Below are 26,226 nucleotides of genomic sequence, written 5' to 3'. Positions count from 1 at the left end.
TTCCTGAGGTGATGCTGATCCAACACTCCAGCATGGTTTGGGATCACTGTGCTGACAGAGGTCAGCAACAATTTCATTTCAGTCTTTGATAGAGGCGGGGTTTTAGCTCCTGTAGTCTGACAATTGCTCTCTGCCTCTTTAAACAGCTGTTCCAACTGGGACACATGCTGCTTCATTTCCTGTCCATGCAACCATGCAACATGCTGTTCGCTGTGAAACCCCAGAGATGGCTGCACTTCGGTAATGCTTGAAGTGGTCCCCATGCAATTTGTCCATCAGCTTGCGAAAGGGACAGTAACGGATAGTTAAGGTCCAGTCCAAAAGAAATGTTTCCATGAATTATGAAAAATTCCAGTTTGAACTCCCCCCCCACTGAAGGGGCTGCACTTAAAACAACCCCCCTCACCTGTTTACGGGCGTAGAGCATGGCAAATACAGCTGGCGCAAATATTTTTGACAAAAATGTCGAAGCCAAATCGTTTCATGGAGATGCATTGATTTCGACCAAATTTTTGACAGGAAGGCTTCAGGGCTTTCTGGTCCCTTCTAGCTAAATAGAGGGAGTGAACAACTTGACTGGAAAAACCTGACCTTTTCTATCCACAACCCTGTTTCACAAAAACACATTTTGAAACCTTGAAAGTTGTCATGCAACTGAATCGGCCTCCTCCAGCCAGCTCGTGCGAGATGGTTAGAAACACAAATGAAAGTCACACAGGTCTGTATTCATTGGACGCTCCTCTTAGCCCGGGCAAATGGCCAACAGCCCAGCCCACAAACCCTGACCCTCAGCTCAGGGGTTCACAGAGCCAGGATCCTAAACCTGAACTGCCTTAAAGTTCATGAGGGGCTTGGAGGGATGGGGGTAGGGGGAAAGAATCAGACCCATGTCTAATAAGTTGGAGAAGTGCATGAAAAGTGCATGTAATTATTAACATTCCTTCACCTTTAACAATCAATGGTTTCTTATAACATATGGAAGGGCATTTATTTTCCCCAAGCACCCGCTATTTTGCCTGGCAGTGCCCCTTTAAGCTTATGAAGTCCTTTGGGATGAAACGTGCCAAATAAGTGCAAGACATTAATTAGTTTTATTAAAGATGATGATACAAAGACAAATATCTCTGGACTCTGCCAAGCCCGCTTCGGGAGGCCCCAGACTGACAGAGACTGAGCGAGGTATCGAACAGTCACTAAAGTTCAAACATTTGGAGCGTGGCGGGGAGAGAGCTGCCCTTCAAAAGACCATCTCTGCATCGCTGTGGGACAGACGTTCACCTACCCTTTCCGTATAGGGTGGGGTCCCTGAAAGGAGAGCGCTTCTCTTCTCCCCTCCCCGACTACCTCTCCACCCCTAGCCCCCTCACCTTTCCTCATGAGACCTTAGGTCCAATCCTCTGGTGTGGCTTTTTTCCTCCCCCTGACCCTGCCTGCTGGATATGGTTCCAGATCTGTCCCCTTCCTTCCAAGGGATGGGAATTGGTTTGCTATCTCCCCTCCTTCCTGGCCTGCAGCTTTACGTTCTTGGCTTAAACCCCTTTCTTGTGGAACCCTACTCTACGCAGCCTGCATCCCTAGCTAGGCTTCAGCATGCTTGTAACGTAGTTTGTAACAGGGCTAGGTGTGGACGCAAGCCCTGCACCATTGCACTAGGTAGGGTGACCAGAAAGCAAGTGTGAAAAATTGGGATGGGGGTGGCGGGTAATAGGTGCCGAGATAAGAAAAAAACCCTCAAATATTGGGACTATTCCTATAAAATTGGGACATCTAGTCACCCTAGGCTGCAAGTGCATTTGAAGGTGGCTCCCAAACACAGGGCCTGATCCAAAGCCCACAAATGCCAACGGGAGCCTGTCCACTTCAGTGACTCAGAGTCCTGGTTAACAGCTCCAGGGTGGACAGAGCTTGAGACCCATGAGGGAGACAGGGATCCCACTGCTGTCACTGGGAGGTTTGCAGGAGCAGTTTGCAGGTCCACACCAGCATGGGATCCTGTGCAGCATGGATAGCTTTTGCTTTTGTTCCCCACTCCGGCCCCAAAGGGCTGAGAAGCAGACAAAGAGGCAGACGCAGCAAGGTGACTTCAGAGGATGCCCGGGCAGGGCAGAGATAATTCGTACAGCGGAGCATGTAAAACACTGGCAGCCTCTGATGATCCAGGCGAGGCTTGGAAAGTAGGATTTGGAAAGAGAATTATGCAGCCGTGTCTGTTTGAACGAGGGAATTCGCTCTTTTCCCATTTTGTTCCTCGCCTCCAATACCTGTGAGTTTTAAACAATTTGATAGGCCGGAAAAAGGCATTCTTCAGCATGGCCGGGGCTCAGCACTGTCTAGACTTCAAAACACAACAGTGCACACCCCTCCTTGAACTCCTGCCACTGCCTTTCTCAACATTTCCTAGACATGGAAGCTGAGAAGAGCCCTTTGCTTTGCCAAAGTCTCAATCATGCTAATGAGCCCCGAGTTCCTGTAGCATCTGGCAACTGGTCCTGCTGAACTTACAGCAGGTGTTAGCAAAGTTCATTTCCAAAACCACATCCATCTGAAAAATTCAGCCTTCACTTCCCATTATGGAGTGACAGCATCTCCCTTCAGGCTGACAGAGAGAGAGAGAAGCTTGGAGCAGTCCGTTCCTGGAGGGACTGCTTCCTAATAATTACGCTACAGGGGTAAGCTTTCTACTGGTGTGTTACTGTCAGGCCAAATTGCTGTCTAAATCCTGTCAGAAAGGAGATACCTCTTGTAGCTTGGAAGCATGTCTTCTTTTCTTTAAAACCAGCTATGTCCAGAGACCCGAGGTCGCAGCTGCCCTAAATAACCTGCTCTTTCTCGCGTATTTCCTTTCCAGCTTCTTATCTGTATGCTGAGGGATCTGTGGTTCTACAAATCTGGTTACCCTTAAGTGAATTTAGATTTCTCACGTACTGAGGTGTTTTTTTAATTTTGGGCAGAGTTTCTCACGTTAATAGTTGGCCTTTAACTCTGTGGGTTTTCATCACAAAGAATGGGACCTGGTTGTCCCTGTGTCTCTGAGTGCAGCCCAAGCGAAGAGAGTTTATAATGAGAAGGCACAGGGTTTGCCTAACCCCATGATCTAAGTAACTCCTTAAAACCCTGTTTCTACCCCAGTCATGCCCCCTCCACATCCCTCATGATGTGGCTCAGCCTGGACCCTTTAGTGCTGAGAGGAGGCATTTTCTAATTGCCTCTTGTCACCCGTACAGCGTGTGTCAGGTCCATGACACGTCCATCCCCTGCAGGCCTTAGTTATGTGCTGGTGAATGGGTTTGCCTCACTGCTGTTCTCTACTGGATGGACTGTCAGACCTGCTCCTGTATCAGCTCATTTCAAACCTCTGGCTATCTTAGGTACTTTAGAGCCCTCATAGGACTTCATAGTTATTAATGGCTTTTATCTCACTACACTCTGTGACACAGGGAAATAATCTCCTCAGTTTTAGAAATGGGGAACTGAGGCAGGTGGTAGGTTGAGTGACTTGCCCCGTGTGACACACCGTGACCCTGTAGCTGAGCCAGGAATTGAACCTATGTCTTTTGAGTCTTAGTCCAGAATTATGATGGCAAGGCCCTTCTTCCCTCTTGTGGCCTAGGAGGGACAGAACCAAAACTAACACTACAGGTAATTTAGTTCATGTAACAGAGGCCTATGGTTTCGGAGCTCAAGGTGTCAGTTGCCATGGGAGTGTCCTGTGATTATTTTCAGAAGTGACTAGTGATTTTGAGTGTCTCAATTTTTGCGTGCCTAACTTGACACCCCTTAAAGGGGCCTGATTTCCAGAAGATGGGTGTTCAGCACTTTCTGGAAACCAGATCCCTTTAAGGTATATCAAACCGGGCAGCCCAAAATGGAGGCCACCAGAATCACCAGTCACTTTAGAAACTTGAAGCCCCAACACTCCAAAATTTTGACCCAGAGAAAAAAACACTCAGCAGAAACAATTTATCGGTGTTTGATCACCGTGGAGCGGATTCCAGCCCCACAGCTCTGATCCGGCAGCTGGCAGCTCTAATCTGATAGGCTGGAAAAGTAAAACAAATCAATGAAAAACTCCATGTTAGGACTCCGCCCATCTGATGTAGATTTGACCGTGTGTGATAGATAATGTGTCAGTTTGAGCTGCAGCTTAAAAAAAAACAAATGTCACGCGTGAATATGAAGGGTGTGTTCATCTAAGATGCAGTGTTCAGTGGCAGGACACCGAACGGTAATTAAAACATTCAGCAGATGGGAACAGACCAGCAAACACTTAAGTGACACTAAGCCCACCTAATACAAGGAATGCAGAAGGTGCACGTGCGAAGCAGAAAGGCAATAACCCTACTGCCTTCCATTCCACAGTGGATCTGAAACCAGTCTCATTAATTCAGTTCCCCCGCAAGGTGGGTTTTACACATGGGGACTCTGTGGCACGGAGTGTAAGTCATGTAGGAAATCTGTGGCAAAACCCAGGAATCCTGGCTCCATGTTTCCTGCTCTAACGCCTAAACAGCACGCCACCTGGTACTTAAGGGCTTGATCTCAAGCACATCGGAGTTAAAGGAAAGAGTCTTTAATTGCTCACTGTTCAGGATTTGGATATGGAAACACATCCAGATATAAAGTGCTGCAGTGTATCGGGAGCTCTCCAAAGCAGCAAGATGGCAGATTTCTCTGTCCTCCCAGGCAGCTGGAACAGATTTTCCATTTGACAAAAAAGTCTGATCTATGAGCTTCCAAACAGCACTCTGGACAAAGCGCTTATATGTGTTTTAACAAACATGTTTGTGAAGGCAGGGTTTGCGGCTAGCCCACTAAGAGTTGGCTGCAAGCTGCTCCTAGTTTGGAAGGAAAAGTCCAGGAAATCTGTGTCCAGGCTAAACAAATCTGAGCACATGCACCCGTTCAGCCTTGAATCTCGGAAGCCTTTGACCGGCCAGTAGCTCCAGGTGGTCAGAATTTGCAGTCTTGCTGGTTGATTTCTATAGGGCAATCCAGACCGCAAATGGTTATGTGGGTGCTGTTCTTCACTCTCCTCCCAGCTTGATAACTGCACACTTATTACCATCTCCATATGGCACATGATTTCCTGGGGCACATTGCGTCATCAGCCCATCACATCCAGCATCCCAGCTTTTGCAGCAGCCAAGGCCTGAAACTTCAGAGCAAGGCAAATTGATCCTTTTAGGCCCTCACTCAGCAAAGCACTTAGGCGCTTGCTTCATGCTAAGCATGTTCTTAAGTCCATCTCTATTCTGCACTTAAACATGTGCTTAACTTTAAGAACAGACTTCAGTTCCCTTGACTTCAGTGGGTTTTAAACACCTGTTTATGTGCTTTGCTGAGCTGGCACCTTCATGCACCTGGCCTAGTATGTAATACTATCCACAGATGTGGGATTTCCTTCCTGAGCCCTGTGGTGATCAGGTGGCATGAAGCATGAGATTTAACTTCCCTGATCTGATCATGCATATGGCAATAATGGTAATCCAATTATCTAGCCTTTTAAAAATGCAGCCACACTATTTGACTCTCTGCTCCAGAAACGTGGTGTTTCACAGTGAATAGATTTCTGTTCATTTGGGAAGATCTAAAAGTATTTCCATTGTGGGCATTTGTTCAGTTTAATGTATACTAGGGGTCACTGTGTGTCCCCCCCTCCACTCCTAGGCTAGGAATTTTCTGGGCAGTGTTGATTTTTTTCCATAGTTTGTTTTTAGCTAGCTTTTTTGTTGGTACCCAAAGACCTTTGGGTGTTGGCACTACATACATGAGAATATTTTATTATTTATCACAGTTATGAATGCGACTCTGTTTGCTGCATGGCCCCTAATGATTTACACAAATTCCTGGAACCCATATTGTGCAAAGTGAATGGAAACCTTGCAGCTGTGCATTCCTTAAGTGAAAAGTGCAGTCCAGTTCCAGTCTGTTTCTTAGCAATAAGTCAAGCCTTTGCAATCTATGGAAAAGCTTGGCAGCCGTGTAAAACTGTCTGACTGTTAGAACAATTTGTTGCTAATTTATTCTGAGTCCTGCCCTGAAGTCCTGACTCCAGTAAACCCCCATCCCTACATTTCCAATATTTGCCAGTTGGCTTCACTGAGTTTTGACTGCGAAGACTTCAAGATTGGAGCCTTAGGAGCACTTCTGACTCTTTGAAAATCACAGTTTTTTTACTCAGCAATTGCAGAACATTCAGATCATTTTAAAGAGGAGGCAAACAAGCAGCCGACTGGGATTTGGCTGAAGTAATTAATTCAGCTCTTCACAGCCTCATTAGGTATAAATTTCTCTCTGGAACCTAATTAAAATACTTGAATATCCATCTTTCAGCACCTTTTGTGAAGCTTGATGACAAACAATGAGTCACTCTATTTTATAATGACATAAATGTTAACTTTTTTAAAAAGAGACACATTTGGGGCCAGATCCTAAACTTTCCATCTGGCTACTCTGGGTTGTGCAGACCGCACAGAACAGCCAGGAGCCTGGCCTAGACGGGCAGCGGGGGATTCCCAAGGTATACAGCAGCATCTCCCAGAGAGCAGGTTGTGCTGGACTAACTGGGGGTGGAGAGCCATGAAGGTGTATGGAGTAACCTGGGTAGGTTGTAATCACACATAGCATGGGTACAAGGGATCAGGGGATTACATTTTTCTGAAAGGGGAGGAAATTAGTCTTCAAAAGTCTGAGATATGCTGGCATGGGGAAAAGCAGCAAAGTGGGAATGGGGAACAGGTGGGAGGAGGGCCAAGAGTGGCGTGCACTGCGTTGCAGCTGATCCTTACCTGTGCAATGGCCTTAAGGGCTCAGAACAAACCAGCCAGTACAAGAGTGGCCCTCAGGCTGTTCTAACTTGCACTGCAGGTTGGTTTCACCCCTGGCTGCCCCCAGGAATGGGGAAGGTATATTGCAGCCATCTTTGCCCCCTTTTCTGTCTGTTGCACAGGGAGCATGATGGGAGGTCTCACTGTCCAGCCAGAAGAGCTGAAGTTAAGGGCTAACTCTTGAGAATATGCTCCTGGCTCTTAAGGCGGGCCCCACTGCTGGCAAACACTTACCCTGCGGTTGCTCTCTCTCCTCCATTGTACTTCCCCCGTTGATCTCCTGGTTTACCTTCGCTTCGGTCTCTCCCTCCACATTGCTGACAAGCTCCCCTGAGCTGAATAGCAGCCCATCCGTGTATGCCAGCTGCTTGGTTGGCGTTCGTTTTTTCCTGATTTCTTTTCTCTCACTCCAGGGGTCCCTGATAAAAAAAGAAAAAAAAAAAAGTAAAATAAAAAGGTGCTACTGTGAGAGTGGGTTAAATATCTGTAACCAAACCCGGGCTGATCATCGCAGCCAGCCGGAGAAAATGTGAAACCCAAACGGGTCAGAATCATCTTACCGACAAAGAATCATAGAATACCAGGGTTGGAAGGGACCTCAGGAGGCCATCTAGTCCAACCCCCTGCTCAAAGCAGGACCAATCCCCAATTTTTGCCCCAGATCCCAAATGGCCCCCTCAAGGATTGAACTCATAACCCTGGGTTTAGCAGGCCAATGCGCAAACCACTGAGCTCTCCCTCCCCACAAAGGATGTCGGGAGCTCCATTACAGGAGCCATTGGGAACAGGAAGTTACTGTTGAGAATAATCTTGGATTGGGAAGGGGATTGGATTATTTTACTTGATGACCTTTTTCATCTAAGATTTCTATGGTTCACACCAATGTCACAGATAGTCATGTTAACCCTGTTTCTATAGAAGGAAAAGACAATGCTCCGATTGAGTTAAGTGGTGCTAGATGCCATACAGAACACAGAAAGATCTGCCTCACGTGTTATTCTATATGGTAATAAGATATCTGGCCATACTGGCAACGTGGAGTGTGGCAGGGATTCCTGAAGACAGAGCTCTGTGAAAAGGAGAAAAGTATCACCCCAACTGTGTTAACAGTCTTTTGCCATATCAGTCCAGGTCATTTCACAGCCTGAAAAGTTCACTTTTCATTAAACGCATTGAAATGGAAAATTCAGCACAGTTTGACACAAAAATTCATCTTCACTAGAAAGAAACTTCACATGTCCAAAACCAGTGGGTTTCCTCAAAGCTACTATTGCGCAGAAATCCATGACATTGCCCCGTGCCCCATCTGGACCAGTTCCACGTAATCGAACCCGAATGCGAAAACCTCAAATACTGCGAATGTCACTGCAAATATTTCACATGGCCATAATTAGCTGTGAGGCCAAGGTAGGAGCACTGTAGAAGTAGAAATTCAACAGTGTAAGCTACGGAAGAGGTTAAAACCACTACAGAAGACAGTCCCAGCTCAATAGTAAACTGGATTTATTGGTTTAATTTACGGACACTAGTCAGATAACGATGCCTTTGAACAATAGTAGCAATGCTTGAGCTGCTGAGTCTAATCTTGACCTAACAAGTAGTTTTAAAACTGGCCTATTAACTGGAATGGTGTGACACTTGGCTTATACCTGTTTACCAAATGCTTTCTCTTTATATTGCACTTTTGTCTCAGCTTGTGGCTGCAAAGCCAGTAGAGGCGACTTACCTGCAATCCCCCACGCCACCCAGTCGCAGCAAATGGCAAGGAGAGAACAAAACAGAAATGCTTTCCCACAGGAAGTGGGCCAATTCAAGGGGAGCTGCACAAGCTTGACTTTCTGGAGTTTGTTCTGTTGAGAAGATGGGTAACTTCTACTAAGAAAGTCTTCGTGAGAGAATAAGCTTAAATCAGACTGTTCTCGCTATGTAATAGTCATGTCTGTCCGAAGCTGTCCACTGAGATTATAGATAGCAAATAAAATAGACTAAAGTAATGTATGGCCATTCATTTCTCTTCTGAAAAGGAAATTCCTTGGGCCAGATTCACTACAGGGGCATAAGCAGGCACAGGTCCACTGACAGCCACCGAGTTGAGCCTGCTTACGTCAGCCCAGAGTCCAAAGCTTCCTGACAGGCTGGAAGCCATGACAGAGTCATACACTTTATCCATTCCCACGGCCCGGAAAGAATTCAGATTCTCCATCTAACAGTCATACACAGCCAGCTAAATGACTATGCTTGCTGGGTGAGGCAAGCTGGCATAAGGCTCCTGAGCCCAGCATGACTCCACGGGTGGTTAGCTTGGTCCCCGGCCAAAGCAGTGAAATTGGAAGGAAGTATGTGGCTTCTCTTTGGTACTTTGTGGTTTGACCATCTGCAGGGAGCTTGAGTAGGCGAGCATCTCTCTTTCTGCACATCCCCTCCTCCATACCAGGCCAACAGCCAAGGAGCAGTGATAGTCTCTATCGCTATAATAAATGACACTTCTATAGAGCTTGCCATCCGAGGATCTCAAAGCACTGGCAAGCCTGCACTTGGAACACTGCATTCAGCTCCTGCACCTCAGTAACAGAAAGACGTAGAGGAAAGAACAGCAGCAAAATGATTGCCGGAGTGGAGGGGCTGGTTTATGATGAAAGAGCTTGGCCGCGCGGGATGAGATAATCACCTAGAGTATCAGAGCTGTGCCAAGGGTGGAGATGAATGGAGGGCATAACTATGGGTAATGGGATGAAGGTAAGAAAAGGAGCATTGACGATACCATGGGGAGTCTTTCTGGCAGTGAGATTTATTAAATAGTGAAGGAGTCTTTCATTGGACGTGGCAGAGGCCTCACCATGTGGCAAGCAATTTTAATCTAGGAAATAGCTCTCCACCAGCAGGCGAGGGACTGGACAAGTGAGATGAGTGTTGAATCTCTAATTTCTGTGATTAATTGGAGATCATCTTTAGGGGTTACAATCAGGGAAAACTTTTGTAAATCAGTGTTTCCATTAGATGCCTATTTTTCTAGGGTAACCCATACCTTCCCTCCCATCTCCCCCAACTTTTGCTTTGGCCTGAAACGTACTGGTACATGGCCAGAGAGAAATGTTTGCTGAATACAGCTGAGGAGGGTGGGGAGGGAAAAGTACATTCATGTCATTTTTAAGATGCAAGATTACAAAAAGCTAAAAAATAGACTTTTGTGGTTTCTGAAGCCATTTGGCATTCCTGGATGGGAGCTGATGAGGCTCTGGGTTTTTGTTATTATTTAGACACCCTTACATTTTGCAGGGCTATTTCTCTTCAGTGTGGGTATGTGTGGGTAGTAAAGCAGAGGGTATTTTGGGGGAAAAAAACAAAGTTAAAAATGGCCTGGTTATCGAGTTTAGAAAAGTGCTCATTGCATGTGCAACCACTTGTTTTTTTTAAAAAGAGAGCTCAAATTTGCTGTAGATTTTGAGGACGTGGGCATGCAATACCAAAACACAATGAAGTATATATGGGAAAACAACTGAAGCAGGCTCCTCTTGAGCTGAGATCCTGAAGAATAGATATATTTCATATGCATTTCCTGATTTATGTTAGTTTGTATCTAGTACTGTGTGGGAGTGTGGGTTTGTACAGGAGTCAGCTAAACCTTCTGGTGGGCTCAGGTTGGATTGTTTCAAGGTTGCTCAGATAAAGGTCCACACAAACAAAGAACTCTCGGCTGAACTCATTGAACTCACAAACTCAGAGAGCAGCGTCGGCCCAATATGCTGGGCTCTGATGATCATCATATAAGTTTTAGTAACTGTTGCACCAAATTCAATTCTTGTGGATATCAACTTATACTTCGAACCCCATCTTCAGTGCTGAAGGATTGTCACTAAATCCTGCATGCTCAGAAGAGAATCCTATTCACTAGCATCAAGGGTTAAGTGGCTTTTGACCTCTCTGTTCCTATTAGTGCCCAGCATACTCCTAATCTGTCCTAGGACAATTGCTGTGGATCTTATTCTTCCTGATTCAGGCTATGTCTACACTACCGCAGGATCGATGCTGCTGTGATTGATGCACTGGGGGTCGATTTAGCGGGTTTTGAAGACCCGCTAAATCAACGGCAGACTCCAGGACTCCAACAGGAACAAGAGGAGTAAGAATAATTGACGGGAGAGCATCTCCTGTCAACCCAGTGTGGTGTAGACACCACAGTAAGTCGACCTAAGCTAAGTAGCTGGAGTAGTGTAACTTAGGTTGACTTACCGCGGTAGTGTAGACATAGCCTCAATGTTGACTCAATGTCAGTCCAGTAAGTCAAGAATTATTTCACTTCTTTCTGTTTCTTTCTCCCAACATTGGACAATTAAACACTATCTTCTCGAACGGTAACAGTCAACGGATCAAGTTGTGGGCTCAGTTACACTGGTGTGTAAATCCAGAGTGACTCTGCTAATTTCAGTAGGATCACTCTGGATTTACACCAGTGTAACTGAGAGTAGTGTTTGGTCCATAGTTTTGATGTCAGACAAAACTTAGAGAAAAACAGTCACTCGATCAGATTTTGTAAGAGAAATAAATAACTACACTTCATTCTCCCAGTAGCATTGCCATGCGGTGTGACAGTTTCCTGAAGGAGATATTCTTATGGCTTCAGAGGCTTGCGCTCAGATGATGGACAAATCTCTCTTGACCAGAGGTGACACAGTTATAAGAGATGCACATTCTTTACTTGTCAGGTTCAAGCACTTATTAACTATTGACTCTCAGGTATTCTCTGATCTGAACTTCTAAAAACACAAAAATATTAAGATTTCTGTTTTCCTGGTCCCGAAGTACATACTGACTTATCTAACAAGTGCATCCCATTTGATATTTTCTTTACCCATTAATCCTTTCAAATGGAGGAAAAAGGACTTTAAATTTCCAGTTAACTCTCTTTGTTCAACTAATGCTTCCTTGTAAAACCTTAATATGGCTAGTTTTCCTCTCGGGTTAATTAATATTTGATTAGTCATCTGGAAAGGTCATGGATGTTTATCAATAACAGCAGAGAGATGATTGTCTTCCAAAAATTATAATATCTGTAGAATAATTAGGCATTCTTGATAACAGCTAGACACAGATCTTTATTTACTCTTTTGCTGTGAGTGGAAGTTAATTTTGTTTGGCTATGAAAGAATTAATCCCAACCTCTTCACAGGGTAGGTTTGTCCAAAGCTTCTTGGGTATCATTTTTCCTATTGTGAACACAATGCTTTTTTTTCTGGCTGAAACAACTGGATTTGTGGAAAGAAACTGGAAGAACTTAGTATAATAGGCCTGACTTTGGTGAACATTGTTGATCTGAGCCCTTTGTTGTTTTTGTGGACTGGAGGGAGATTGAAAAATCTGGCACTTTACAAAAGACTGTTTATAGCTTTGGCTGTTAAGAAAAGCTGGAATCGAGTCATTTACAAAGCATCTGATAACCTTTTCAGAGCTCCCGTCTGCTTCAAATTAACAGTGTTTATTTTCTTTGCCTCTGGTTACAGCTCAGTGTAATCAGTTGACAAATCTTCTGTGACTTTAGCTAGGAGCACGTTTGAAAGGTACGTCTGGTCTGTTGCTTACACATGCAAAATTTTCAAAAAAGATTTACTTTTACTACTTCCTTGCACGTTCCGCCTGGTTGCTGGTTTACTGAATGTACCCTGTACAAGGACTAGATTTATAGAGCATCTGCCTCACCTTTGGAGAAGACTCTGAATGCAGATTATTCCAGGAATCAGCGACAGAAATGCTGTCGGGGGACATAGTTTCTTGGGCAAGGCCGGCAGGGGGTATGTAGTTGAAACAAGAATTACTGAGGTCACTCGGTATGGGAGTATGGTAATTCCAGAGAGATTTTTAAATCAAAGCACAAATTGGTAAAGCTTTACAATGATGGCTTTTTTCCCATCCTGGCCTCAGGTGCCTTTCAGCCAGCATGCAGCCCTTGGTTGTGTCTGTGCCGAGCTTCTTTGGCAAACATTTCCCTCTGCAGCTAACACAGCTGCAGCTCCTTTCTTGTAGAGAGCCTTACTGTGTACATGGCTCTCAGAGCCACTGGCATTTTGAGTGCAGTGTCATTTTGACTTGCTCTGAGAGCAGACTTGTGAAAAATACGACCTTGCCAGTGCTTCCACTGCAGTTAACGCGACTGGAACGGCACTGATGTGAGCAACAGTGGGAAATTTTTGCCCCCCTCCAGAACCCTTTGTGTAGACTGCTCTTGAGCATCAGCATCATTAGGAGAAGAGTAAAGGGTGTCAGGGGAGGCTGCTTTCAGGGGGACAAGTGTTGCCAATGCTCATGATTGATTTCATGATTTTTCTTTGTTTCCCTGTAAAGCACCAGCTCCTGGAGTCATATGATTACATAATAATCTCAGCTTTCATTAAAAAACAGTACTTTTCTAGTCGTCGTGGTTGAGGAGAAAAGGTTGAAAATGTGAACCTTTAAAGGCGCCGGTACAAAAAGTGAAAGAACCCCAAATGTATCATTTTAATAATCTCAAGGTTTTTATGTCAAGCTCATGATTGGCAAGAGGGGGAAGAGTAAGATTAACTCAGCTGAGTTTAACTGACACTGTGGGATCAAGCTGATGAAAGAAGATTTTCTCACCTACCCTATTAAAGCTCTCCTCAGCAGGTCATCACATCTGCTGAGCATCCTCTCATTTACTGGCTTCTTTAAGTAGGAGATTTTCTGTATTAATCTCTTCATAGCTCTCCCACACCCCACAGGATGTACTGTGGCTAAATCCTAGAACCTTAGTTAGGCAGGCATGCTAACACCTTTGATACGTAGGCTAATTAACAAAACTATTGTTAACCGACTTCCAACTGCACACCCCTAATTGTCACCTACCACCTCACACTGAAACCCATACTGGGTATCATTAAACAATTACAACCCTTTCTCAATAGGGACCCCATCCTGAAAGAAATATTTCCTGAACCCTTTCTTCTGGCCTTCAAACAATCCCCCAACCTCACCAAGCTCATCATCAGAAGCAAGCTCCCCGCAGACCAGGACCCACCAACACAAAGGGGCACCAGACCCTGCCAGAACAACAGATGCAAAACCAGCAGCCATAGCTCCACTGTTACAATGATCAACACCCTCCCACAACACACCTTTCTGGATTCCTGGGTCCTACATGTGCCTATCACAATATGTGGTGTACTGACCCAGTGCACAAATGCCCCAGTAACCACTATGTGGGTGAACCCAGACAATCACAATGCTCTCGAATGAATTCACACAGAAACATAATAAAAGATAAAAACATCCTGTCACCCATGAGCCAACGCTTTCCCCAAAATGAGCAATCCCCCTCTGACCTCAGTCTTTGTCCTCAAAGGAAACCTGCACAATGCCTTCAAAAGATGAGCTGGGGAGCTGAAATTCAATCTTTGCTAGACGCTAAAAATCACGGTTGCAATAATGACGCGGGATTTATGGCTTATTCTGACACTCTTTTTGGTCGTCTGACTGCAGGGGTGTTAATGGGCCATGTCACCTTGAACGGTCCTTTAGAACGTGTGTTAACCGCTTATGCTAAACAATCTGTTCCACCTTGTATTCAGCTGTGACACTCTGAGTCCCTTCCCCAGACCTGAGGAAGAGCTGAGTGTAGCTTGCAAGCTGGTCTCTTTCACCAACAGAAATTGGTCCAATAAAAGATCTTGCCTTATGCACCTTGTCTCTCTAATATCAAAACTAGCCCACATTTGCCAAGCCTACTGTAGCTGTTATACAGACTCCCTATGTACATCACAGCTTGAATAGCCTTAACATTAAAATTAAAGCATTTTAATATGTCCTAGCACATAATATATATAGTTTAATCTTGCACCAGGCCAGTGGTTACAGGTCAACAGTGATGAAGAAGGGAGGAGAGAACTTTATTGTTTCGCATCTGTGGTACAGGTAGGGTGCTGGGGAGAAGATCCCAAGAGATGGGAAGGATCATCTGGAGCCAAAGAGTATGAGCCCCAGTGTCACCCAAGGCACCCATGGTGATGAGAATACATAAGAATTTATATAGAATAGAAGCAAAGAGTCTCTTTGCAACCTGCACCTTCATCCCCCCTAACTGCCCGAACTCGCCTCCAATCCCTTAATGGGAAGCACCCCAGCCAGATCAGACCAGCTGACAAATCAGCCCCTCCCAGAATTGGTATTGTGCAGGTTAGCCAAGGCTAACGGAGTTCCCCACACATATGACTTAGTACAGACTCCACAAATCCCAGAGCCATCCTTGCCCTTCAGACTGTCCAAGTCAGTATCTATTTGAATTTCTTGCTAGGTAAGCGTTGGTCATGACAATGAGATGCACTGGGGGCAGAGGAGGGGTAACATTCTCAGAAATTCATCACAGAAATAGCCTTAGAAGTGATCCATCTTGGGCTGGAAACTTACTTGGGATGGGCGAACGTTGATGGATTTTTCAAGTCCCATCTCTTTTCCTGCCCAAAGGTTCCCACAAATTTCCCGTCTGGGGTCCACAGTCTGGCGCTTCTGTCCGAGGAGCCGCTCAGGATGAATGAATCTGAACCGAACATGAAGTGTTCGACACTCACCACAATGCTGTTATGGGCTCTCCAGCTACACAGTAAGGGAGGCTTTTCCAGAGAGCCCTGGGACAATGGACACAGGAGAAAGAGATTCAGGTAGCTGGCCACTAATCATAACCTTAAAAAAATCCCAACAGAGAAAGCAGAATCCATGTCACATGAATGGAACCTAGGCCATGGGATTGATCCAGGTCAATAAGGCTTCAGGTAAGAAGTAGGGTTCTTCATGTGAGTGATGCATTCCTTTGGGTCTGACATACCTTAGATAAAGGGGGAGGAGTTGTATAACAGATTTTTTTCTGTATTTTATCATCTTAAAACCATCAGCGCAAAAACCATCCTGTATTAATTCCTGGCTAATTATCCTGAAGAGATTCAGCCTTTGACCTTGTGTCCGATATACTTGGCATGGATTAATGAAACATTTCATACCCAATCTCATCATTTAATTAGAAAAGGAAGACAGGAAAAACTGAATGCTCCCAGCAGCTAATATGAATTTCCAAAGCAGTGACCAGTCCCTGCTTCCAGAATGAAGATCCTCATTACCTTTAAAAATGGAGAATAATGAGCCCAATCTTTTGTCCTTACTCAGGCGAGACTGCCTTGGGCTTAATTAGGATGTGTGAGGGAGACAAGGGTGAAGTTAAAAAGCGAACACATGGACAGTAGCACCATTGGGACACGTACATAGTGAACCTAAAGTAACTATGATCTCAGCATGGTAACCCTCCAGCTGCCCTTCCCACCTTTCTTCTCTCTGCTATTAGTTGACAGAAAGGTGGGATGGAATCAGGAATGGAATCTTATTTGTTCTGTAAAACACTTAGTACACGGTATGTATTGTACGTACTGTATAAATCATTGTTAATAACACTATGTGATTGGCTCCGTGGAATACTCCAGCTGCGGTGTTAGCAAGATGCTTATCGCTCTAAGTAACTTGTTTACTTAGCAGGCTTAATAATTGTATCGCTTGCTTTCTGCATGTGCTGTGTCTATAAGCCCCAGCATTGGAGATTTGTAAGGGAAGCAATCCCGGTGCTCAGCTCATGTTATTAGCTGAGTCAGCAAGAAAGGAGCACATTAGAGGCTGAGCTGAACTAATCTTATCTTGTTGCAGGCAACATGGCCTTTTGTCTCTCCAGTTTTCTCCATAAAGATTTTTTTTAATCATGGAGTCCATTCAAGGAAATCAACAGTCTTTGCTTTCCTGCCAGAGATGTAAATGAATGTAGCAGACATATTTGTGGGGGATGCCTGAAGGCCATATTTAAGATGGTGATGCTACAAACTACCATGCTTACATGCTTACAAACTAGAAGTTCAGGGAAACCCCAGGAGTTCCTGTTCAGGAAGAATGGACCAGTGGTTAAAGCATTAGCTTGGGAAACTCAGGACCAATTCCCTGCTTCAACAATGTCTTCCTGTGAGACCCTGGGCAAGTCTCTCTGTGTCTCAGTTCCTCCTCTGTAAAATGGTTCACTGGTAATGGGAGCCATATGGCATAGATGTATTGAGCTTTCCCCACCAACCCCTTTGGCCAGTGGAGCAGTCCTGATCTCACATATATACATTCATACATATAGAGAGGCCTCTAATCTGCAGTTCTGTATCAATTGTCAGTAGGACTGACAAGCTAATTGGGTCAGAACAGCTACCACAAAGCCCTGGGGCCTCGAAATGTGAGGGCTAGAATAGTAATGTGTTCCTTACATTATTCATGGGTGATGAAGGGTTAGAACATGCTGGCTTGGGAACATTAACCACCTGGTGAAATGTTTTAGTAGATTCAGAGTCCAAGGTCAGAAGGAACCATTGTGATCATCTAGTCTGATCTCCAGTCTAATGCAGGCCAGAGAACTTCCTCACAGTAATTCCTAGAGCAGATCTTGAAGGAAAAACACCTAATCTTGATTTTAAAAAGGCCAGTAATGGAGAATTCACCACCATCCTTGGTAAATTGTGAATGACTCTCACCACTAACAAAGTCCTGTGGATTGAGAACAGTGCTGTATTAATAGTTCTTACCAGGTTTTCTGGGTGATGGCTAGATGGTCCAGAGGCTCGCTGTGCAGAAGGAACAATAGGACTGATAAATGACAGGGTGGTAACTATAACTAAACCCTTCCCATGAAGCTCCTGGCAACAGCTTACTTCACTTCAGAGTCTGGTCTAGTGATTCCAAACCCATGGATAATTCTCAGGCTACTGTAGCTTCTATTGGTTGTCACTGAAACTTCTGGAACTTTTCTTCCAGACCTCTGTGAAGTCACCAACTCGCTGCCAGGCTTCTCTTATTCAGACACTATGGCACAAAAATGTCTGTGTCCTGACCTGTGGGAGGGGCTTAGCCACCTGAAATGGTGGTAGTAGCCGGATGGACTGGGCATGTATGTGCTTGCAAGCGTGCATGTGTTAGACCTGTGGGATCTTAAACACAAAGGGAGCCGCTGGTAATTCAGTGAATCACATCTAGTCGTAGGCAGGCTCTTTACTTAAATATTACTATTTATTGTGAATTGACAATGTCTTGTTGGGATGATGAGGCTGTGCAAAACCAGAGGAAAAAGTGTTCCCTGCCTGAAGGATCTGACAACCTAAATCGACAGCCACCTGTCAGACAGACAGCTAAACTTCTAGGGATGCGGATATTTTAGCAAATATATTGTAACAATCCATGAGCACCAAAAACAATTTTCATTCTGCTGCACACCAAGGGTACTCAGAACTTCATGGCTTCTGTGCTAGTGGCAACAGAATACCTGTTTTCCTGGAATTAAAAGGTCAGGTCTTTGCCAGCTGATGTACAGGTGAATCTCTGCAAACTGTGAGCAGTGCATTTCCTATGACAAACATCTGGGAAGTTCTGATCCCATCCAACGGTGTGTACACCCACACCTACGTGTGTGTGTGCTTGCCAGTTCATAAAAACCTAAACAATGCTTGTTGAGTTATCACTGAATGACCTGGGCAGAAAATGTGAAAACAGAGATTGAACCAAATCATAAAATTTGGATCTGGATTCTGCAGGGGGGGGCTGGGACAATTTGTATAATGAGGGTGCCGAGAGCCATTGAACCAAACTGTAAACCCTGTATATAATGGAAGCCACTTCAAGCTGGGGCGTGCAGTAGCACCCCCGGCATCCCTCGTTCCAGCGTCTACGGATTCTGCCCCAGTGTAGGGCCCTGGGGTTTGGATTCAGTGATTTCAGGCCCATTGTTAGTTTTGAAGAGATGTTTGGAGGATCTTTGGCTCACCAGGAGAGAATGAAAGCTCCAAGAATAAAGGGTGGCATGGAAGCCCTAAGATGGATAATAAAGACTCGGGAAGTACCTATTCAAGTTTGCCTAATGCCTGCCGGAGATATTAAAAAGATGCCTGATATGCTCTTGCCCAAAGAAGTGAGCAATGCCCTTGACAAGTGAAGCATCGTGGACATGAACTCCCTAGGGATAATTAGGAAATAAATAACAACACACATGAACATGGTAACCCAGTGAACTGCTTTGTCCGTACATGCCAAGGCCATTTCCATATACCGAGAATGAAGTGTCAAGATTTACCTGAGTTCTAGGGGACAGCCCATAATCTGAAATGTCCCAAACCTGGATGAATCCACCTGTGTCTCCAGATACAAGAACACTGTTCATTTGATTGGTGGACAATCCAGTCACAGCCACATCCTCTGTAGCTGGGGCATAATAAAAACCTGAAACAACAAGAGAGGATGAAGGGTAACACTTTCAAAAGCCTATTACACTGACACTGTGGAAAGTGGCTTCATTAGGTAGCTCGTCAGCAGCACTTCACTGAAAAGAGGATGAAAATTCTTTGTTCCACTTCTAACTCTATCACACTGCACCTATTATTAACACAGGAAAAGGCCTCTCTTCTGCACCATTAGAGTCGCATTGGCAGCACAGGCCTCCTCACACTGTATCACATCTGTTATAATAAACAGGTGCTATATTTAATGCCTTATATCTATATAACAACTGTCGCTGGAAGAATACCAATGTGCTTGCATATATAAAATTAGTCACCCACTATTGAAATGCAGCCACCTCTGGGTTGGAATCTGGCAGCCACTCTAACAACACTGGGTAACAGTTCTTGTTGTTGTTTCTCCTTAGAGAGAGGAATATTGCCTTCAGTTGAAATGCTGGAGTTTTTTTGGACAGTTATTCATGTTGGACTTTGGCAGAGAGCATGGGACCCACTCCAGAATGGCCAATAGACCCAGTGGTAGGAGACTCACCTGGGATGTGAGACACCTGGCTTTGGAGCAGGGACTTGAATCGGGGTCTCCAACATGTCAGGTGAGCATCCAAACCACTGGGCTATAGATTCTCTCTCTCTTTGTCCGAATGAATATTTAGTTATTTATACAAAGTGGAACAAAAGAGAACTAGATAAATTCATGGAGGTTAAGTCCATTAATGGCTATTAGCCAGGATGGGTAAGGAATGGTGTCCCTAGCCTCTGTTTGTCAGAGGTTGGAGATGGATGGCAGGAGAGAGATCACTTGATCATTACCTGTTAGGTTCGCTCCATCTGGGGCACCTGGCTCTGGCCACTGTCGGCAGACAGGATACTGGGCTGGATGGACCTTTGGTCTGACCCAGTATGGCCGTTCTTATGTAACAGCTCTAGCAGGAGTTATCTATAGACAGATGGACTCTCTAGCATGGTTGGGACATGTGCCTGGGGTGTAGGAGATCCAGGTGTGCGTCCAAACCACTGGGCTGTTGGCTATTCTGGGGATTCTCTCTCTCTGTCTTGTTTTTGTGTGGGAAATTTTGAAAGCTCTCAGTTTTGTTCTGATGTGGAACAAAAACAAATTCTGAAACCTCACCATTTTTCATGGAATGGAAGCTCAGCATCTTGTCAGGCGTCTCATGGATGTACCCCAAAATCAAGGGCTACTTTAGAAAATATTGGCCCGAGGGTGTGTCCACTCAGCAGCTGGGAGGTGCGATTCCCACCGCAGGTGGACATAACACGCACCAGCTCTACTTGAGATAGTGCCTCAAGATCGCACTGCAGGGACGGGCCTGAGGATGTACCCATGAGGTTGGGCAGGACTGTACTTGGGCAACTAGCCCGAGTGGCTGCATGTGACTCTGCAACCGTGCTATTGTTAGGTGCTAGATTGAGCAAAGCTAGCATGTGTATGTCTACCTGCCCTAGGAATCACACCTCCCCGAAGCTATGTAGACGTATCCTTAGTGTCTCTGCGCAAAACCTGATCCTACTGAAATTAATGGGAGTTTAGCCATTGACTTCAATGAGGCCAGGATTTTGCCCTCTGCGTGTCTGTTTGACTCACAGTTACTGGTAGTCATCACAGATGGAAATTCCTCAGCTGCAGTGGGTTTCATTTTCGGTAACCGCTCACCATGTACAATTGCAGCTGCCTGGATTGCCATTTCCCACCCATGAACTCTGTGCTCCCTTTTATACTTTGCTAAAATGATCTGTTCCAATGAGCGTGGCTGTGCATTGAATAGCACTGCTTTGTCTTTTTGCATGGTAATTTGTTGTACGTTTCCTGGAGTTAGTTTAAGGCTTGCTCTTTGGTTTTCATTTTTGTAGTTTTTTTTCTCCCCCCCAGGGATACTGAAGTGGGTCACTGAAAAAAACAAAACAAAACCCAGCCCAACCCCAATCACTGGGAAAATACATTTCCCAAGAGAAAGGGTTTGAATATCCTGTTTTTAAAGCTTTTCTCATGTCCTGTTTGGAAGCTTTTCTTGTTAGCTAGCATTTTGGTTTTGTAAATAACATACATTTTCCAATTGTTCTTAGTGCCAGAATCTGAAGTTCCAATAACTGGAATATTGGCACTATAGGAAGGAGAGAGAATAAATAAGCATCAGATACATCCCTGCCATTAGACCAGGGAAGAATTTGGCTCTTTGGGCCAAATCCTCATTCCAATGTAGTCGATGGATATTGTGCTTTTAATTCCAAAGGGATCGTGATTTGGTCCAATAATGTCTTATGTCTCTCAGTAGGACTATGGTTATAGCATATGTTGCCAGAATCCTTCTGAGAGAGAATTTCTGGAACAACAGATCAGTTAAAGATCCGAACACACCAATGAACATGGATCAGTTTAATTACAATCCAGATTTCAGTCAGATGCCGGCTGCAAGGCCTTTAACATTAAGCTGTGTCTACACTAGCACTTTTGTCGGTATAACTTATGTCACTCAGGGGTGTGAAAAAACACACCCCTGAGTGACACAAATGACACCGACAGAAGCGCTGGTGTGGACAGCGCTACGTTGGTGGGAGAGAGCTCTCCCCTTGGCACAGAGCAGCTACATGGGAGATCTTCCATTGGGACAGCTGTGCCGCTGTAAGGTCTCTAGTGTAGACATGGCCTTAGCCCTGGTGTACACGACAAACTTATGTCGGGACAACTACGTTGCTCCAGGTTGTGGAAAAACGACACCTCTGAGCAACGCAGTTATACCGACTGAACTCCCGGTGTAGACAGTGCTCTGTTGACAGGAAGGCTCGTTGACTGCCTCTCGGGGAGGTGGAGTACCTACGCCAATGGGAGAAGCTCTTCCCGTCAGCGTAGGTAGCGTCTTCACTAAGCGCTACAGCAGCGGAGCTGTGCTGAGGCAGTGCTGGGAGTGTAGATAAGCCCTCAGTTACAATTAGCATCAGCTTTAGAAATAGGTGGGATATGTGATCAACCAAAACATTTCAGAGGGAACATCAGAGCTCCGAACACTTGGGGATGAATTCACCTGCAGGAAGAGACCCCTGCGCTCCAGAAGCCCATTTACAGAGTACATGCTGCAGAAGAAGCCAGCTAGCTAGAAGACTCCGTACTTCTGACTGTGGGTTGCAGGAGAAGAACAGCTAGCCAGAGGACACGTTCCCTTCTCTAACATGGGTTGGGCATGAGACATGGAGAGGATGGGAAGGAAAAGTAATAGTGTACAATCCAGGATTAATTACTTCAGGTTAGATGGAGGCGTCTCCCTTGTTTCTCTAGCACCAAACCAAGCCGTTTCTGCCACATCCTCATGGCTTGTTGGCCCACGGACCAAGAGGCCCGGAGGAGACACACACACCTTCGGGTCTCTAGATAGGCAGCAACGAGCTCTTAACACCTGCTCCCCATTGAAGTTAATAGCAAAACTCCCACTGACTTCAGTGAGCCAAAATTTCTCCACAGGCCGCCAGGATCCAAACATCTAGCTGAAGCTATGATGACTTTCACAGGTAAGTCTTACCAAATTGCCGTTGTTCTGCAAAGACGCTCCACCAGCGAAGGCTCCCGGCATCAGAGCTCACAAGGATTGCACTGTCTTTTGAAACACCACCCAGGGATCGATGCTGGAGAAAGAGTAGCTTATCCACTGGAGGATGTGACCTAAAATTCAGTGAAGAAGATGTTCAGACCTATTTCCCCAACCCTTTGTTTTCTTTGAAGTCCACCTGGCAGGTCAAAACACCCAACTTTTTAAAAAAGGGCTGGTTATTCCCATTGGAAAGGAGGGGAAAAGCCCGGAACTATAAATGCGGTTGCATTTGGGAATACTAATCACATTTTCCTTTGATTGCTTTCTTCACACAGACATAAATTAAGCCCCCCCACACACATTTAATTGTTTTTATTTAACTATTAATGCCAATTTCTACAGGAGAACCCCCAAATAAATGTCTGTATGTATTGGCTGTTAGACATCCAACAAAACTCTGCATTGTCTTCAAAACTTGAGCTACAGGCATCAGAGTGCTGGGAGCAAGAAGTCAAAAGTAGATCTGAACGATGGTCCTGAACCTGCAACGGGTGGCATGTGGGTGAACTGCTGTGCCCATGAAGAGCCTGATTGAAGTCAGCGAGACTCTGTACCAACTCAGGGGCCTGCCCATGTGGAGCTCATGGCAGGATTGAGGTCTAGTGGGTATATATTTAAAAGAAGTTGGCAATTTTTTGTTCAGTGGCAAAGGGATGGGGAATGTCTCCACAGCTGGTGGCTCGTGGTGGGGTGTTTCATATCATGTGGCTGATATTCATAAACCTGGGGGAAGAATTGCATTTGGCTCCTGTTCAAAACCTTTGCAAAGGGTGTAGTTCTCCTCAGTGTCCCTATCAGCCCAGTAATATTTCATTAACCCACACCACAGGAAACACCGGGCCTGATCCAAAGCCCATTGAAGCAGACACACGTCTTCCCATTGACGTCAGGGAGCCTTGGACCTGGCCCGTCGGTAGATTTTCACACTGAGCCAGGGCAGGTATGGAAAATGAAGTCACACTGCTGAAACTGTGTGGAGAGGCAGGCCCTGGGTGTTTATTAAGGGTCAGATTCTGCCATCCCTGTTGAGGCTGGGTCCAGCTGACCTCAGCACAGCGCCAGTCTATATCTGCAGCAAATTGCAACATCCTCCCGCCTCTGGCTCAGCTGCTACACTGAGGATGGCTTCAGCCATTCCCCACCCCTTCCCAGTCAGGGGCCGCTCAGGTGGCAGGAAGTGGGTGCACAAGTTCTGGGTTTAGCCAGTGGAGGGGTGTAAGGGAGGTTCTTACTCCCATGGATGCATGGTGCTTTTTAACCCTGTATAGCATAGACCAAACCCATAAAAGCTGGCTTAAATTTAATGGACCCAATCCTAGAAACCATCTACTCTCAAAGTTCTTGTCAACATCCATGTCACGCAGGATTGGGCCCAATTTCCCCTCAGTGGGGCAGATCCTCTGGTGGCGTGAACGGTCATAGTTCCATTGAAGTCAGTGGTGCTAAGACACTCTATACCTGCTGAGCAGCTGCACCAAGGGATTGAAACACGCCCGCTGCCCAGGTGCGTTCCCAGATTTCACCATTCAAACATGCAGGCCCATGCAGTCAGGATAATGCTCATCACAACTATAGCTGCTTGTCGTCTTCAAAGCACCTTGCAAACATTAATAGTGCTTAGGCTGGTGCTTACCTTTTGCGAGAAACCGTCACTGTTTGCCCAGCATGCTGACATGATCTCAGGTAGAGAGAGCAATGCAGATTCTTTAGTGTCAAGCACCCGGTTTTCAAGTGTGTTTTTAATAAATAACAACACCACCACCCACTCACACCCAGCAGGTAAATCATCAAGGAGGATGTTACAGGGAAATAAGACACCAACATTTTAAGCAGCAAGGCTCTCATAAAAATGCCCTCTCTTTTTCATGCTGTTTGTTAGAAGAAAAAAACAACAACTTGGAAATGAAGCAGCTCTAACACCCGAGCAAAGCCCATTACTTCCCCCAGCCCACAGTTTAATGAATAACTCACCATAAGTCATTAAAAGAAAATAATACCTTTCGGGCTGAGTCTGTCTGAGGTAGAGATACACGCTCTGGGATTCCACATCCCACACGATAATTTCGCCATCGAAGCTGGCTGAAGCAAGGAGCCCAAGAGAAGGACAATAGTCTACAGTCAGGATGTCCTCTTTGTGCAGCTGCCGACCCTTCCAAGAAGGATGCGCAGTAACATATAGGGCCTACAAACAGGCAGAGAACAGAATAAAGCTCAGGTTTTACTAACTTGATTAATAAGACATACTGGGGCAAATTCAGTGTTGATGTGAGCAGATGTGGGTTCCTCTGACTTCAATGAGATTTTTACCGCTTACTCTAATGTCACTTCCATGGGTGTAACAGAAGGAACCATCTTGTTCATTTAAACACAATCAACAACTAGTACCCTGTTTTTTAACAGGTGGCTATTCCCATTCCACTCCTCTTCCTTTACGCACCCCAGGTTCACAGAAATCATAAAGGACGATTTTCTGATTCCATCCCACTGCGAGCAATGTTTGATCCCGCAAAGCTACAAGTCCCATGACTTCAGCTTCTTCCACTACCTCCAGTTGGTGCAAGTTTTGGCCAGTCTGAAAATGCCAGACCTGTTCAAAAGAAAATATATTTAGTTTTATCCATCCACAATGTTAGCCGTATCTTATCCGGCCCCTCAGCTATGGTGCCTGGTGTCAGAAGGGGAAGAAAAGGCACGAAAGATGATAAATGAAGTCTCTGTCTCAAAGAGCAGACAGTCTAAAGATGTGCTGAACCAAAACTAGGTTCTGATCACATCTGAAAACTTCAGAGAAGTTCCTATTTGATTCCAGAGCAGAATATTTCAGCTTGGGCTATATGCTAATTGTCATACCCATGTAGAGTCATCAGAGCTTTGCAATGATTATTATAAAGGCTCTTAATATACGCAGTATGAGCAACATGGTACTTCCTGTCTATCCATATTTAAGGCCATTGTAGTGAACTGACAGTGTCTGACTGAAAATCCAACTCTGCTAGCAAATGGTGAGCACGTTAAGTGTGTTCTGCTGACTCACTGGGGCAGATGGGAATGTCACTCTAGAGAGAGGACCTCAGCTGTGAGCTGAGCCAACCTTGGGGAGGAACCCTGCGAACAGCCAAACCTCAGAGATTTTGTGCTGAGTTGTTTTTGTGAATGCAGCCAGACAGCAGAAAAGGGGCTACATTTTGACCTGCTACAGCTTGTGTAGGCTGTGCTTCAAGCAGGGTGGGGGAATCACCTGCTCCCAGCTCTGTATTCTGGAAATGAAGGAAAGGTCAAAGGAACTTTGTCACAAGAGCAGCTCTATTCTGTTTCAGTAAACAAACCTTTATGGTCCCATTCCTTGCTGCCGTAATGAGCCTCTGCTGGGAGTTGTCAAGGGCCATGCATGTAATCTCTTCCTTCCCATGGGCATTGTTTATGAGGAGGCGTTTGGCCCCCGTCTCCACATCCCACACAGCAACAGTGGCATCGTCACCTCCTGTCACCACCTGTCAGCAG

At 45.4% G+C, this 26,226-nt stretch overlaps 1 protein-coding gene across 1 annotated transcript in view; it reads right to left on the bottom strand.

The window, feature by feature from the left end:
• The window catches only part of LOC144275168 (cilia- and flagella-associated protein 337-like), a 50,339-nt gene that overhangs the window by 4,789 nt on the left and 19,324 nt on the right, over positions 1 to 26,226 (bottom strand). The window contains exons 11-17 of the mRNA XM_077834317.1: positions 26,052 to 26,216; positions 25,163 to 25,312; positions 24,723 to 24,907; positions 22,657 to 22,796; positions 18,964 to 19,109; positions 15,240 to 15,457; positions 7,062 to 7,246 (exon numbers count right to left, since the gene is read on the bottom strand). Coding sequence (XP_077690443.1) covers positions 7,062 to 7,246; positions 15,240 to 15,457; positions 18,964 to 19,109; positions 22,657 to 22,796; positions 24,723 to 24,907; positions 25,163 to 25,312; positions 26,052 to 26,216 — 1,189 coding nt within the window. The remainder of the gene's footprint in view (positions 1 to 7,061; positions 7,247 to 15,239; positions 15,458 to 18,963; positions 19,110 to 22,656; positions 22,797 to 24,722; positions 24,908 to 25,162; positions 25,313 to 26,051; positions 26,217 to 26,226) is intronic.

Source organism: Eretmochelys imbricata, chromosome 14, assembly GCF_965152235.1.
Source record: "Eretmochelys imbricata isolate rEreImb1 chromosome 14, rEreImb1.hap1, whole genome shotgun sequence".
NCBI lineage: Eukaryota > Metazoa > Chordata > Testudines > Cheloniidae > Eretmochelys > Eretmochelys imbricata.
Note: the sequence above shows the minus strand (reverse complement) of the source record. Positions and strands in the feature narration are given on the sequence as shown.